General features: G+C 43.7%; 1 protein-coding gene across 1 annotated transcript in view; it reads left to right on the top strand.

Annotated features, from left to right (window-relative positions):
* Positions 1-16,358, top strand: part of Csmd1 (CUB and Sushi multiple domains 1) — a 1,274,530-nt gene that overhangs the window by 1,248,425 nt on the left and 9,747 nt on the right. Inside the window, 7 exon segments of the mRNA XM_059244994.1 lie at positions 3,962-4,135; positions 4,790-4,963; positions 6,089-6,162; positions 9,015-9,126; positions 10,830-11,009; positions 12,264-12,308; positions 15,066-15,227. Coding sequence (XP_059100977.1) covers positions 3,962-4,135; positions 4,790-4,963; positions 6,089-6,162; positions 9,015-9,126; positions 10,830-11,009; positions 12,264-12,308; positions 15,066-15,227 — 921 coding nt within the window.

Raw genomic sequence — 16,358 nt, 5'->3', positions numbered from 1 at the left:
GAAAAGCAAGGCTTCTCTGGCTCCAGATGGCCTAGTTTCAAGAGAAATAAGCTATCTCATTCTTGTCTATAGCTATGGGTGTGTCTTGATTAGGAACAGCAAGGGCTGGCACCCGCTGGCAACCACACCACCACCTATGAAATAGAACAGCAGTTCACAATGCCAAACACAGCCCCTTGGCAGCAGGTGGGTGGAATCGGTGCTCTGGGGCCGGGCACCTCTCTGGTTCCCTGCTGTATCCCAGAAGAGCGCTCACACAGTTTGGTTCCTGTCATGATAAATTGCATCTGTCTCGTTCTTTTCTGCTACCTGCCTCTTAGTCATCAGTTGTGGGGATCCTGGCACGCTGCCCAATGGCATCCAGTTCGGGACAGACTTCACTTTCAACAAGACTGTGAGCTATCAGTGCAACCCTGGCTACCTGATGGAACCCCCAACATCACCGACCATCCGCTGCACCAAGGATGGCACATGGAATCAGAGCAGGCCCATCTGCAAAGGTGTGTGCCATCATTTATTTGGCGGTATGGGTTTAGAAGTCTTTATAGGATTGTGCTGCACTCATTTTGTGCTTATGAAGCAGTTCCAACAGCCAGGAAGAATTCTCAGGAATTCTCAACCTGTTTGTAAATATCCACTCACTTTATTTTCTTAACTAATGGGTGACAGTTTTACTGATGGAGAAACCGAGCTATGGAGGGCTACAGTGAATGGCTCAATATTAGAATTCCCTGAGTGAAGAAAGTAAGGTCACCAGGCAGTGGTGGTGCACGCCTTTAGTCCCAGCACTCGGGAGGCAGAGCCAGGTGGATCTCTGTGAGTTTGAGGCCAGCCTGGTCTACAGAGTGAGATCTAGGACAGGCACCAAAACTACACAGAGAGACCCTGTCTCGAAAAACAAAAAATAAAAATAAAATAAAATAAACCAAGAAAGTGAGGTCTATGTGACTCATCCTACCTCTAGAACAATGATTCTCAATCTTCCTAATTCTGTGACTCTTTACCACAGTTCCTCATGTTGCGGTGACCCCCCCAACCATAAAACTGTTTTCATTGCTGCTTCATAACTGGAATTTTGATAGTGTTTTGAATGTAATGGAGATATCTGTGTTTTCTGATGGTCTTAGGCAGCCCCTGTGAAAGGGTCATTCCACCCCCAAGGGAGTCATGACCCATAGCTTAAAAACCACTGCTCTAAGGGGTATGTTTGGATACAGCAGCTTTAGGTACTCTTGATAAATAAGCTGATGGTGGTCATGGTACATAGATGGTTGACGTGATGGTGAGTCTAGTTTCCGGAATGTCAAGGCAGAAGCACGCCAGCTGGCCATCTGACAATGACAGAATACAGACGGAGGGTCAGCACTGGAATGTTCTGGGGTCGGATGTAAAGAGGAAATATGGACATACACTGAGAAGGATCAGGAAGGCTTGTGGCTTACACAGCCTGACACCAGTAAATGGGCAGGTTCTGGCCAGACGGGGTAGGGTGGCTTGGTGTACTCACAGGGAAGCTGTGGCTGCAGGGGATCTGCATGGTCAAGATGTCCCATCATCAGAAGACGAAGCATCTCAATGTGTTCTCCTCTTACTGACCTGGAGTGAGACAAGAGGGCAAAGAAAAGCTGATGCTGGGAAGCTACGGTGTCTGTGCATAAACACATGGCATTTTCCTCATCTGCTTGGGAACCAATGTGTAAGAGTGGAAACAGGGACACTGAGAAGATCTAGGGAAGGGCACTGTCATCTGAGTCTCTGAAGGACTCCTGGGTTGGAGAATTTCTTGTGAGGCTTCCTGAGTCCTTGGTGCCCACAGCTCTTGTTTCCTCCCCCTCTGACAGGACATGCTATTGGGTCACCCTTGTTCTTCCTGATGTGTCTAAGCGTTTCACACTCTTTTCTTGTCTTTTATGTCCTTAGTGGCCCAGCACCATGGTTGCTGTGTAACAGGCACCACTGGGTGTGTACTGATACTCTCCTGCTGTGTTGGACAGATTTGGGTCAAGGGTTCACAGTGGGAATTGGTGAATCAACACTCTGGCTGATGGGGTTCTGTGTGTACTTCTCTAGACTCTGTTCCTTTTAGTAATACTCATCATACTCGTAGTCAGTACCAGGATCCTTCTTGATACTCCCCACTTCCCGCTCTAGCTCTTCTTGGCCTTTATCCTACTACTCATGTGGTATCCTATGCTGAGCCCTAGGGTTCATTCTACTCCCACCTGGAACCTTTCCCTGCATGGTTTCCTTGCACAAATACATGTCCTCCCCCTTCCCAATCATCAGCTCGGAGAAGTTCTCAAGAAGTATTTGCTGAGCAAATGACTAAATGGGCAGAGGGTTGAGTGTAACATGAATTGCTAAATGGTCTTATAAATAGAAAACCCAGAGCCAGATATAGGGGTAAAAGCTAAAAGATCAGAAAGCAGAGCAACCCAGCCAGTAGTTCTTAACCCTACAAAATCCTGAGCCTAAAGAGAGTGAATTCCTGTTTCCTCATGCCTTTTATACCTTTCTCTGCCCTGCCATCTTACTTCCTGAGATTAAAGGCATGTGTGCTTCCCAAGCAAAGGCATGAGATTTCAAATGCTGGGATTAAAGGTGTGTGCCACCATGCCTGGCTCTGTTCCCAGTATGGCCTTGAACTCACAGAGTCTCAAGAGTGATAGGATTAAGGGTGTGTGTCATCACTGTCTGGCCTCTATGTCTAACCTAGTGGCTAGCTCTGTCCTCTGATCCCCAGATCAGTTTTATTGGGGTGCACAATATATCATCACAGTTGAGTGTCAGAGCCAGGGCCCACTTCCACCTGCTAGGTGCATGTGGTGGCTGCTGTGTGCCCCCCAGGCGCTTCCCCCATGAGCTGGCATGGGTGAGGATGAACACTTGCAAACATGTCCCCCCCAGCTGCCTTCTGCCCTCCACTGTGCCATTGACAGATTCCGAGTCTGAAAGTTTCTCATCTTCAAAGTGGATTTTCACATGTTGCTTGGGGAATTTTCCCGTTTTATAATAACCTCTGGAGTGGGGAAGATGGACCCATGAGCCATCACCACAGAATGGCCCAGTGGTCTTGCTTTGTCTTTGCAGTATCCCAGAAAATGAATACTGAACCCCCAAACTCAAATTAAACTCTGCAAGTTTCATTTCATAGGACTGTGTTTAGCCATTTATGGATTAGCTCTTTAAAAGTCACGCAGGGTGTCTGGGGAGACAGTTCAGGAGCCCTTTGGTTTCTAGCACCCATGATGGGGACTTAGAACCACCTGTAACTCCAGCTCCAAAGTATCTAACACCTCTGGTCTCCTCAGGCCCCTGCACTCACACACACATATGCACACAAAAATACAGGTAATTAAAATCTTCAGAAAATTATTATTCATGAATGCATGAGTATCTTTGACAAATCATATGCTATCTTTAAATAAATAAAATTGTGGATGTCGGGAGAAAGTCTTGCCAGCTGTAACATAAATTGGAAGGTTTCACTGATGTCGTATGATCAAGCCCTCCTTAGGTTTGTTCCTACTATCAGAAATGAAATGACCTAGGATTTTTTTTTCCCCTTTGGACATGTGTGTGACCAGCACGGAGGATTTAATACTGTTCCCTCCTGCAGTGCTTTGTGGTTGGACTTCACTGGGCTAAAGAAGAAATAACTGGAGGAAAACTCTCATGTTGTTAATGTTTTTGTAGATATTATTTCTATCTAAAAAAGCATCAGTGATGCAGGGAGGGGGCATGACAGGGGCCAGAGTGGGAGATGTAGTTGCGGGGCAGGGTGGGGGGGCATGGCAGGTGCTATGGTGGTATGGTTTATGGCAAGATCTAGGATGGGTGCTATGGCACAAGCTGTGGTCAGAGCCGTGATAAGAGCCACCATGAGAGATGTGGTGGGGAGAACATAAACAGCCCCACTGGTGTGTCCATCAGGATTTGACCTGTTTATTCTTGGCAACAGCTGTCCTGTGCAATCAGCCTCCTCCAGTGCCAAACGGGAAGGTGGAGGGGTCAGACTTCCGCTGGGGCGCCAGCATAAGCTACAGCTGTGTGGATGGCTACCAGCTCTCCCACTCGGCCATCCTGTCCTGTGAAGGGCGTGGAGTGTGGAAAGGAGAAGTCCCTCAGTGCTTGCGTAAGTCCTAGCTAGGGTAGAGTGCGCCTGTGGTGGCAGACACTCAAAGGGGTACTTTCAACAGCACAGTGATGTGTAGCTGTGGTCAGATTGTGTAAACTCAGGCTTGAGCAAGTGTGGCCAAAGGCAGGTGTTATTATGGGTCTGGGGTGGTTCAGAGATTCACCGGTCTTACCATTAATAAATCGCAACAAAGAAGAGGCTTCTATTTAGATACTGGTGCCAAGTCTACATACCAGGGACTCAAGATTCCTAAATACAGCACCCAGCCCAGCTACCTCAGCCAGGTGTTTATAAAGGCAAAGAGTACTGTTACAATTTGTTCTAGCAAGCAGGTCATTTCCTACAAAGCAGGCTTGTTTACAGAAGCAGGAACAGCAAAAAAAAAAAAAAAAAAAAAAAAAAAAAAATTGACCCTTAACATCCCTTAATTGGAAGTCTGATTTTGCTTTATACGTCTCTTAAGCACAGAGATTTTAAACTTTTAAACATCAAGTTAGCCATCAACATAACACTAGCCATCACAGTGCCTTCTCCTTGGGAGTTTGCTGGTTTAGTGGCAGAATCTGAAGAATCCATAGGACCTAAGCAGGTTTAATAGGCTAGCCTGGTCCAGACATGCTGAGTACTGACATGACCTGTTTATTTCCCCAGCTGTGTTCTGTGGTGATCCCGGCACTCCTGCAGAGGGGCGGCTCAGTGGGAAAAGCTTCACCTTTAAGTCTGAGGTTTTCATCCAATGCAAACCCCCATTCGTGTTAGTGGGTTCCTCCAGGAGAACCTGCCAGGCGGACGGGATGTGGAGTGGAGTCCAGCCCACCTGTATAGGTAATGTGCGGGCACAGTTGAGGGTGTGGGACTAACTGTGGAATGATGTTCCCACAAGGCTCAAGCTCATTTGCACTTATATCTTAGATAATGTCCTGTGCAAGGACCTGGTCAAATGTAGTCAGTACAGCTAAGGGAAGTTCAGCCTCCTTCAAACCATGTAAACTGAGTTGGAAACCTGATGGATTCTTCTCCACCTGGGCAGCTCCATCTCCATCCAGCTCAGCTTACAGCTTTGTCAATAGGGAAGGGGTGTTCTAGATGAAACAATTTTTATCATCTCCTAGCAACCGTCCCCATAGCGAAGAGGCTGTTCTTATTGTGAGTTAATGTTGACCACCCACTTTCACTAAGATTCTTGTGCAAATTTATAGTAATTAAGAGCTTTAGTCTCAGCAATTTTCTCAGCAATCAAATTGTTTATACCTAAAACTAAAGGCAGCATTACAAATAATTTCCATGAAACTTTTCATTCCAACTCTAGGACTATTTCCTGTGATTTGGCTTGAATGTGATTGCGCCATGGAAGACTGCTCTGTATTAACATGTCTTCCTTCCCCAGACTTCTCAGTAGATCTAGGAAAATGCTTATCTATGTTATTCTGTACAAACAGCTGGAGACAGCAGCAGTGTATCGACTTCTCTGTTTACATCCCACACATTCGAAAATGGCCCTGATATATTACCAGAAGCCTCCATTGGAATAGTATATGTTTCTCACTTTGAAAACTTAAGAAAAATTGTCAAAAAAGGGCCTAATATGGATGAGCAACTATGATGGTAAAATCTGTACAAACCAAAAAATCAAAGTAGAAAATGATTGGAGAGACTTTAATATTCAGGATCAAGTATCTGTCAGCAGAGAGACATACACCAGAGAGTGAGGAAGACAGCTTATTCTCAAATAGATGCAAATATGCAGATTGGATGTGAGCATGCAGATTAGGTGTGAATATGCAAATCTACTTTAAAATTGATAAAGCATCAAAGATGTCCTGGGAGATGAAGGCAGCCTTCATCTTAACAATTCATATAAAGTATCATAGGCAATTTGAAAACATTTTCTAATTTCACAAGATCTTTCAATAAAAGGTGTTACAATTTATTTTTAATTGTGAATTGCAGATCCGGCACACACCGCTTGCCCAGACCCCGGCACTCCCCACTTTGGAATACAGAATAGCTCTAAAGGATATGAGGTACTTCATTTTCATTTTCTATGTCCTGGAGGCATGAGACCTAGCCAATAGCAATCATATGTGTACATTGCTATATTCCTTAACTTATTCATATTACATTTTTGCACAGAAAATCCTTTCAACCAGGACACCTACATAGGAACCAGTTTCCCTATCTGTTAGCATTGTGCCAATGGCTGTATTAATTTTCACTGAGTAGCACACATGACTCTGTACTTTTGATTTAGTGACATAAAGGACAATTACCAAGTCAGTGTGACTTGTTTCTGAGACATAAATAACTCCACGTGACAACTAGATATAGTTAGAAAATGGCACACATTTCCAGAAAGAAAAGCAAAACCAGAAGAAAAAAATGTGTTCCAGCCCCCACGCCAAGCTTTGACATGATATCCATTCTCAATATGATCTTGTAAAGTACCTTGAATTGTTGGCACATGAGTATCACTTTGGAATGTTCTTTTTTTGCCTTTAATATGATGTGCATTATTGCTACAATTAATGGAGAAATACTCCAAATGGAAGATGATGAATTTGATATGGCAAACATCAGCCATCCTTAGTGTGATTCCCCCAGGTGACACCTGGCTGTCTATGACATGACTCAGACACCCAAAGTTAGATATGTTTGCTGTTTTCAAGTTAATAGCCCCACCAGTTTAGAATTAAAGTATTTTCCCTCAGCCACTTCATCGTAGCTCTCAAGAGCGCTGGAGTGTTTCTATTTTTACTGGTCCTATCCATCTTCTCTTGTTATTTTGTCACTTCTCTTTGGAGTACCACAGAATAATTCTCACAGTAGATGGGTTAGCACATTGTGGATGATGATCCAGGTATGGCCTCAGGCTTCAGATAAATGCCTCCTGACAGGTAAATGTTCAGTTCCAAATTTCTGGTCATTTGGAAAACAAATGGATATTGTTCTCATTGGCTCACCTTGGAAAATGATTACTATCGGTCACCACAGATTTCAGGATTTTTTAGCCTATGTGGGCACAACCTGCAGTCACAGAGATGGCAAAGTCGCCACAGTCCTTGTCTCCTCACAAGAAGCTAAGAAAGATAGAGAAATAACTCACCCACTTCAAAAAGAATTAACCAAGGACAGTGCCCAACAACATGACTCACTATCATTTAAAAGACACAGGCATGGCCTTTGAAAGTTAAGGCTGGAACTGGGAGATAAGGCCTCCCCAGGGTCTTCTTTTTTCTTCATTAGAACCTGATATATGTTTTCTTGAGCTGTGTCCTGAAACACCACCTCCATGAAGGGACCCTCTTAAGTTCTGGAATGTTCCATTTGCACTATGCTAACTGCATAAATGGAGAGAGGAGTTGCCTGCCAGCTGTCTAGTCAGTCCTGTCCCACAGAATTGCAGTCCAGGTCAGGTACACTCAGGTCCCACAAATTGGCACATCTGGCTAAAACTGATTTACTGAACAGGGTGCTGCAGTGGTTTCTTGTGCCGTGAAATGTCAGGGCTCTCTTCCTCTTCCTGTTGGTGCATCCCATCAATGTGCCACCAAGAAGTCTGAGAGGTCATATCTGATTGGAAGCATCCATTCCGGAAAGGGGGCAGGTTGTTATTTCTCTCCAGTTGGTACCAGTTCTTAATTAGAACTTTAGATACATTTGTTTTTCTTGGATTATAAATCTCCCTTCTGCTTTATCACATGATCAGAACACACCCCCATCACATCTCTCATTCAACATGCTAGCTGGGTTCTCATGGTTTTAATTATAGTTTCCCTAAAATCCCCCAGTGTGGGTAAGGGTGGAGTAAGGAATAGAGTTGGCTAGAGCTCATGAGAAGACAAAGAACAGTTTAAAATCTCCAAGCTGGGTGAAGATGGGTTTTTGAATCTTTGGACTCTTGCTTGGTGCGAACAGAATGCTGTGGATGCATCAAGCCCCAGCAGAGCTGTCCCTCGGCCATCAGCTTTCTCAAGGCAGCTGTTTCTTCTCTCTCCCTTGCCTGTGTTTGTGTTTCAAGTGTGGGAATCATGTATCATGACCATGGGTCATTGTCTAAAAGAAATCTGGCTTCCTAGAAATCTCCCCTGGTTAGGGTAGAAACAGGAGAAAGACTGTGGAGGGAGCTGAAGCACTGACTGGCCAGTGACTCTGGCACATGCAAAGGCCTGGAAATAACCAGGCTCCTGTGTAGAAAGAAAGCAGGAAAGAAACAGAGAAGAGGCAGAAGGGAAGTCTGCAGATGAAGCGGGACTCAGATGGGAAAGAGGTTCAGGGAACCGCAAGGTTCACACATCTTGACACATTGAGTTGTGAGGGAATCCCAGGAGAGCACAGCAGGTGGCCAGCCTCCAGAGCCTTAACAAAAGCAGTCCCCAGGGGCTGTCTGGGGTTTCAAATACAAGGAGCAGAGGGAAGGAAAACAAACCAACAGGCATAAATGAAAGAAGGAGACTTCTAAAATGCAAAAATGTGTGTGCATTTGTTGTTTGAGCCAGGCTTACAACCCACAACCCAGGGTAACCTGAAACTCACTATGTAGTCCAGGCTGGCCTTGAACTTGCAATCTTCATGTCTTAGCCTCCTGTAACAGGCATTTGTCACGATGCTAAAGCATACTCCGTTGACACAAATAAACAACCATGTTGATTGTCAGATCCAGCTCCTGTTCTCTCTTCTTTAACACCATCTCCCACCCCTTTCCACTCTTCAGCTGCCATTACTCAGCAAGTAGTCTGTTTTGAGTGTGATGCTCTGCCATGCATATAGAAGTGGTGTGCTGATCCCTGTGGAGGCTCAGTAGCATAGGTCACTGGTACACCTCCCCTGGTTCTGGGGTGCTGTCCTTCCTCTACAGCTCTGTTGCTTTTCTCCTCAGGTTGGAAGCACCGTGTTCTTCAGATGTAGGAAAGGTTACCATATCCAAGGCTCGACCACACGAACTTGCCTTGCAAACCTCACATGGAGTGGGATACAGACAGAATGCATACGTAAGTCCAGGTTCTTCCCCCATAGCTGCAAGAACCATTGGCGAGTGTCTGCAAAGAAGTCACAGTTCCAAGGGAAACTGTGAAGACCAATGGGTTTGTTTATTTTTCATTCTCTAATTCTAAATGTGTGCATTTCTTCAAATGCACCTAAAGTTCCTAGACCAGTCAAACCAACCAGACTGAGGGCTTGATCATAATGATGGTCTTCAACCCCAAGATTCAATGCATCAGGTGGGTAGGAAGAGGCAGCAGGTGACAGGAAACTAGGTTCCCAGCTGATGTGAGGCAAATACCAGAAACCCAGGACACAGAGTGACTTCAAACTCAGTACTGCCCTGAGCATGCAACCGTCCTTCCAACTGTCTACACTCCATTTACTGGATCAAAGAATGAGCCAGACACTCAGTATATGCATGCACTCAGCATGGAGTTGTAGCTAGAGACTCACTGGAAGTGTATAACGACTGATCATTGGAATAGTGATGGATGGATTGACTTTTACTTTGTGATTCAATCATGAGAATGAGGAAGTGCTGTGGGAATGTGTACTGAATGATTCATGTCACCCACCACTTACCTTAGGCAACCCCATACCTTGCTATGTTGAGCATAAAAGCATTAGCTGAATGCTGTGAAAAGTTATTGCTATGGCAGGTAAGGTGTAATTCACTGTGTCTTTCCTTGTCAGAATGATCAGGTGTGCACTTTTATTTCAAAGCTGATATATCTATCTCACCTCTCAGCTGTGTGGAGAAGCTATGTATATACCTGCACATGGCCATGCACTCACACACTCAAGTGTGTATATGTGCATTATGAGGGTGGCTATCATGCAGGAATAAAGATTGAAAACTTGCCAAAATATGAACTATTGACAATACTTAAAGCAACTAAATTCACAACTGTAAAATTAGAGGCTTACAAGTCCTTCATTAAAGACATATATGGTTTTTATAAAATGTATGGGTTTTATTTATGGTAGGACATTAGTATTCCAACTTTATTTATTCCCAAATTATATTTTTAAGAGTTAGAAGAACTTATCATTGTGGCTTATATAACTTACAATTATGACTAAACTTCTAAAACATGTCAAAAATTAACACTTATTTAGATAAGCAATAAATACTTTTGATGATGCCTGACAAGAATCCAAGCATATATCTGATCATGTTAGCTTATTGGAGAGGTTATTTTTAAAGATTTACTTTCATTTTTATTTGTGCACGTCTGTGTGTTCTATGTGTATGCCAGTGTGCACAGAGGCTAGAAGAAGGTCCACTGGAGCTGGAGTACTAGGAGGGTGTGAGCCTCCTGACATGGATGCTGGGAGCCATACTCAGGTCCTCTAGGAGAGTAAGAAGTACTCCTAAACACCAAGCCTTCTCTCCCACCCCACCCTAGGGATTTTTAACATAGTATTTCCCTTGTATTATACCAGAGTATTCTGTTTTTATGAAAGCTGGGATCTCTCCTCTAAATTTATTTTATATAATTTTACACTTATATGTGTATTGTATATGTGTACGTATATGTGTGTGTCTGTTTGTATGTATGTGGTATATATTTCTCAAGTATATAATCCCTAATTCATAACCCTTTGTAGAATTTTTCTTTTTAGTTCCCATGAATACATGTAATGTAGCAGTTTAATAATGAACAGAGAGCCCCAGAGCTTTTTAACGGAGTAAATGCCTTTTCAGCCCATGCCTGCCGGCAGCCAGAGACCCCAGCCCATGCAGATGTGAGAGCCATCGATCTTCCAGCTTTTGGCTACACTTTAGTCTACACCTGCCATCCGGGATTTTTCCTTGCTGGCGGATCCGAACACAGGACATGTAAAGCAGATATGAAATGGACAGGGAAATCACCGGTTTGTAAAAGTAAGTCTCTGGTGGAGGTGTGAAAAATGTACTTCTGAAGAGCCAGGAAAAGCTGCCCCTGTGGTCAGGCTAGTGTGCAGGTCAAGGGAGCCCCCCGTGACATTGTGATGGGGCATCAGTGCCCCATAGGCAAAGCTCCACAGTGCCTAGGCTCTGTGGGCTTGGATGTGTGCAGAGAAAGTGTCCGACAGAAGGGCCAAGAGTAGATGGATGCGTATACTTGTTTGTTAACTGAATTTTAAGCTGCAAAGGAAAGCTGTTTGGCTAAAGAAACGTGTTCTGCTCTGTGTTAAAAGAACGATATACGCTATGATGTTGGAAAATGGCATTATCTTTAAAAATGAGAAGTGTCAATAAATGTCATCAGCAATCCGAGCATATATAAAATGAGTAGTGTTGTTTTTAAGATCACAAGCCAATGGGTGGTGAAACACCAGCTTTTCTATTACTGATATTGGTTCTACTGCAAAATTGCAATGAGCACGGAAACAGTGCTGTGAATCACTCACAAATGCATGTGTTTACTGAGGGGAGAACTGAGTCTGGGTCGGGTCTGATGAGAAACGCCACCAGCATCTGAGCCAGCACACCCCGTGTGACAATCATTGGCAATGGGTGCGGACATCTCAGCGAACCAAGGCATCCCAACTTCAGCTTGAATTTCCTGGGGCCCATATGTTCACAGTTCTCAAGTTAGAGTCTCATTCCTTATCATAAGTCAAGGAGAACAGATATTTATAAAATAGCTTGCAGTTTAGTATAATGCTATAAGAGCTGAGGGCTTAGGAATCTAACTTTGACCAAACTCAATAATGTTTGGGGGAAGGAAGTTGACATTCTTCAATATCATCCTATATATCCACAGATGTAGTGGGATTGACTAATGAGGGACTGTGACATTTTCCGCACTTGGGATATTTCCTGCTGGTGTCAGCAATGGCTGTTCAGAGGCTGTCAGGAACTCCCCCTTGGCCACCCTCATTTGCAAGGCTCTCTGTTGTATCACCCTTAGTGCAAGCCCCGTTCTAGAGACACAACACGGGCCTCACCACCCAGCTCAGCATGGCCGCAAACGCAAGGAGATTCTGCTGTGAATACCCGGGTCTTAAAGTGTTTATGCATACAATATTTATATTTTGTACATTTTTATAAATCCAGAGGAAGGAGAATCGCTTCAATTTGACAATTTTTTTCAACCTGATTCCAAAAAAAATCAATGTTTTTGAAAATGATAATTTGTCTTTTTACTTGTAGGTAAAGGAGTGAGAGAAGTTAATGAAACAGTTACTAAAACTCCAGGTTCGTATACCAGAAGAGTTCTAGCTTTCAACCAAACTCATCTGTTCTCAGCCCTGCACAGTGAAATGATTTTTGAATTTAAATTTCTGAATCTGTTGGTCCCCCGTTAAGCACCACACCTGCACACACCTCTATTTCCTTCACCCTAGCTAGTGGCTTGCTAGTGGAATGTCACCACATAAAAGGAAGCCTTTGGTGTGATCACAAGGCTTCATTAGAAGACACATTGGGCATTTTAGCCCCACATGTGGTATGATGGAGAGCCTTATAAATAGGGTTGCAACCCCCCTCCTTGAGGGAGTTAGCACACTCAAGGCATTTGACAGCTTAAAAGTCATTATTTGAGCAGTTCAAATGTGGAGCCCTATTTTTTCCAGTATCTCCATAACTCAGGCATCCGCTGTCTTCTAGAATGAAGGTTTTAGCCTGCCATCAGATGTGGCCCCTTGATAATATTTCATGTGGAGAATCCAATAGATGCCATGCTGTTCCCAGGAAAAGGTGTCACAGCTGGAAAACATCTGCATAGCAGATCTGTGTCAGAAGCTGAAATGTGCACTGAGTGAACAAAATGTATCCCGAGGTTTCGTTTGAAGCCACGATTGACTTTGCTTTTAACCAAAAACAGGAAAACTTTATAAAAATACAAAATACTTGACTAGTACTTTCCTTACTCAGGTTTTAGCCCTAGTTTCTTGGATATAAAACTGTATTTCAGAAGCCACCTGGAAGGCAGTTTGCAGTGTAGATAGTTAAAAATGCTACCTACTCCTCTGATTCTCAGATGAGGAAGAAGCCTGCCAGTGGGGTTGAGGGGCTCTCCCCAGTCTGTACATGAGGAGTGAAAATAGGCTTCGATCTTTAGTTATCTTATTTAAATGTAACTTCTAAATCAATGACAAAGTCAACACTTTGCAAGACAACATTTACCCAGGGGAAACTAAACAGAGTATGCTTTTGTTGCTGTGGACTTTCAGCCTGACTTTTATTTGCCAACTTTGTGTTACAGATGTTGAAATAGTTACAAACACCTTAGTGGGCACAAACATTAGCATCAATATATACCTTTTGAACATGTCCTCTAAAGGGAAATGCTAATTAAAATGGGTGTTGCTCAGGGCAGTATATTATAATATAGCTCAGCGATCTAATTCTTGCCTTATTCTTACCCATGACCACCAGCAAGAGAGTGAGTTGAGAAGGGGCCCCAGATGAAAGTGTCTCCTCCATGACCAATGATCACATCTCAACTCAGAGACTGAGAAATGATCTAAGCCCCAGGTTCTTCCTAATTCTACACAGCCAGGCTGGCTTGTCATGGTGATGTACCCACAGTGGTGGCTCAGGGCAGTGGTTGTACCATATACAACAAAATACTCGGCTGAGCATGTAGATTCTAATGGGTAAATGGTTACTTTAGGGGCTATTGTAACCTAAAGTAAGGTATTTTGTGGGTTTGGGTTAAAATGTCTGTTTATAAGTAGAAATGTTTAATGTTGGTTATTTATAAGTATCTTAAATACTTGTGCTGACACATCAGCCCATTACTAATTTAACTTATTCCATTCTTAGCTTTATCAGTAAGTCGGGTGTACCCAAGCCGTAGGCAGCTATGAGACTGGATTCATCCATAGTGATTAATTTGCTAGTCTGGGTTCTGTAGGCTTGGCTGGTCTAGTAAGATGGGAAGATGGTCACTTGGAGTGAAAGAGAAGTATGGATGTAGCTGTGACATGCCTGTGACATCACCATCCATCACATCGTTAGGTTTGCCAAAGGCTCTATATTGACAGAGAAATAAATATTTCCCCCCAACAACTCCAACACTGTTGAGACCCATGCGATCTACAGTTGATTTTGTCTAATTAAATGATAGAAGCATGTTATAAGGTAGAAATACTGAGAGTCTCAGTGCTAACATTGGTGGGTATTTACAGGGTGTTATACTGTTCAGTTTTATATTAATATCATCAGGAGAACAGTAATTTATATATGACCATTGCCAGGGAGATATAAAAGACAAATTAAATATATGTAATAGACATTGAAAACTAAAGAAATATCCTAATTACCTTTATGCCAATTCTTGTCACAGAGGAATGTTATGTTACAAAGACTCTCTGCTTCTTTATATCCATATTTAAGCAATATATATAAAAGTGACAGTTGATATTGTCATGTCTGCCTTTCAGATTAACACTAGACTATTATTTTCCCATAGAAGTTAGCATAGAGTACAAGCTATGGGTACACCTCTTGTCTTCTCAAGGCAGGAGCCATCAAGTACTGGAAAGTGCCAATTTGTTGGGAGTGGGGGCTCCTGACAGACTGCTAGTGTCATTTCTTCCAGATTTTCCATGGCTGTCAGAGAGTAAATCTGGAAGACAGTGATTGAGCAGTAGTAGTCAGGGGTCAGTAAAGTGCATTTCTTACTGGCTAAAACTAATTCAATACTGGTAGAACCAACTCACTGAACCCTCTGTACCTGGCATGTCCATCAAATCCAGCACAGCCATGCTTCTAAATAACTTCCCAAAGAGCAGTGAGAGCCTCACCACCAGCCACAGACTTGGTCTCCCTGCTCCTTTGGTGTTTTGCACATACTAGGAGCAAGTTCTCATGGTCACCCTTGGCCCAATGCTGTCCTTAACTGTACTTCCTCACTGGGCAATCTTAGGGCTTCCTGTGTTTTGAAAATGTCTAGATTCTGCGCCTGTGCCTGTCTTAATGCGGGTCTGTCTCCACTTCCACCCACAGTTCCTTCCGATGTGTTTTCCATCAATTCGGTGTGGAAGGGGTATTACGAATATCTGGGGAAAAGACAGCCCTCGACCCTCACTGTGGACTGGTTCAATGCAACCAGCAGCAAGGTGAATGCGACCTTCACCGCATCCTCACAGGTGCAGCTGGAGCTGACAGGTATGTGCCATGGCACCTCAAGGCACATCTTCTTTTTTTTTTTTTTTTTTTTTTTTTTTTGGTTTTTCAAGACAGGGTTTCTCTGTGTAGCTTTGCGCCTTTCCTGGAACTCACTTGGTAGCCCAGGCTGGCCTTGAACTCACAGAGATCCGCCCGGCTCTCAAGGCACATCTTCTAACTAAAACCATTCCGGCTTTGCCTATGCTGAATGCTGTTGGAGTCCTCAGCAACCATGGTCTGCTCCTGCTAGTTTTTCTTTCCAAGGATTGTGGAGCTAACACAGAAATGGAACTTTTTTTAAAATTATGTTCATGACATAGTAAATTAAGAATCATCCAAGGCTCTGGATTAAGCTGTTTGGGTGTCTTGTTTCTTGACGCGCATGTTCCTTATAAGTTGCATCATAGGTTGATAAAGAGGCCCGAGTAACACAGAAAGCTCAGGTTTACGTGTCAGACATACTTCAAGCACTTCTCATGCAGTATCATTTTCAGTTTTACATGGATGCTGTGGTGTAAGAACTTTATCATATACCCTTTGAAAGAGAGAAGGGGGAGAGATTGGGGAGGGAGGGGGAAGAGAGAGCGGGAAAGAGAGGGGAAAGAGGGAAGAGAAGGAGAGAGGGGGGAAGAGAGGGAGAGAAAGAGGGAGAGAGGGAGAGAGAGCAAGAGGGGGAAAAGGAGGGGGAGAGAGGGAGAGAGAGACAGACAGAGAGAGAAAGACAGAGACAGACAGAGACAGACAGAGACAGAGAGGAGGGGGAGAGAGGGAGTAAGGTGGGGGAGGGGATTTAAGGCCTCTATCTCCATAGATTCCTGTTGGGAATTCAACGGTCTGGACTTGGGAGATGTTTGAATCCAGGGACACTCAGGCCTTCCACAGTGGGATATCTAAAGGGGAGTGGCCAGAGGATGGAAGTGATGTCCATGGAGCACTTGCTGGATGGGTTTTTTTTTTTTGGGGGGGGGTGTTTTGTTTCGTTTTTTTGTGGGGTTTTGTTTTTGTAACTATGAAAAATATCATGAAGATAAGTTTGTTATCTCTCCCTTCAGCTTGTAGAACTGGGGTCCAAGTTCAAAGTTTTAGAGGCTAAATGCATGGAAAAAAAAAAAAAGATCACAGCTTTGCCTG

Source organism: Peromyscus eremicus, chromosome 17 (genome assembly GCF_949786415.1).
Source record: "Peromyscus eremicus chromosome 17, PerEre_H2_v1, whole genome shotgun sequence".
NCBI classification, from domain to species: Eukaryota; Metazoa; Chordata; class Mammalia; order Rodentia; family Cricetidae; genus Peromyscus; species Peromyscus eremicus.
The sequence above is the reverse complement of the archived record's forward strand: the minus strand, read 5'-3'. Positions and strand labels throughout refer to the sequence as shown.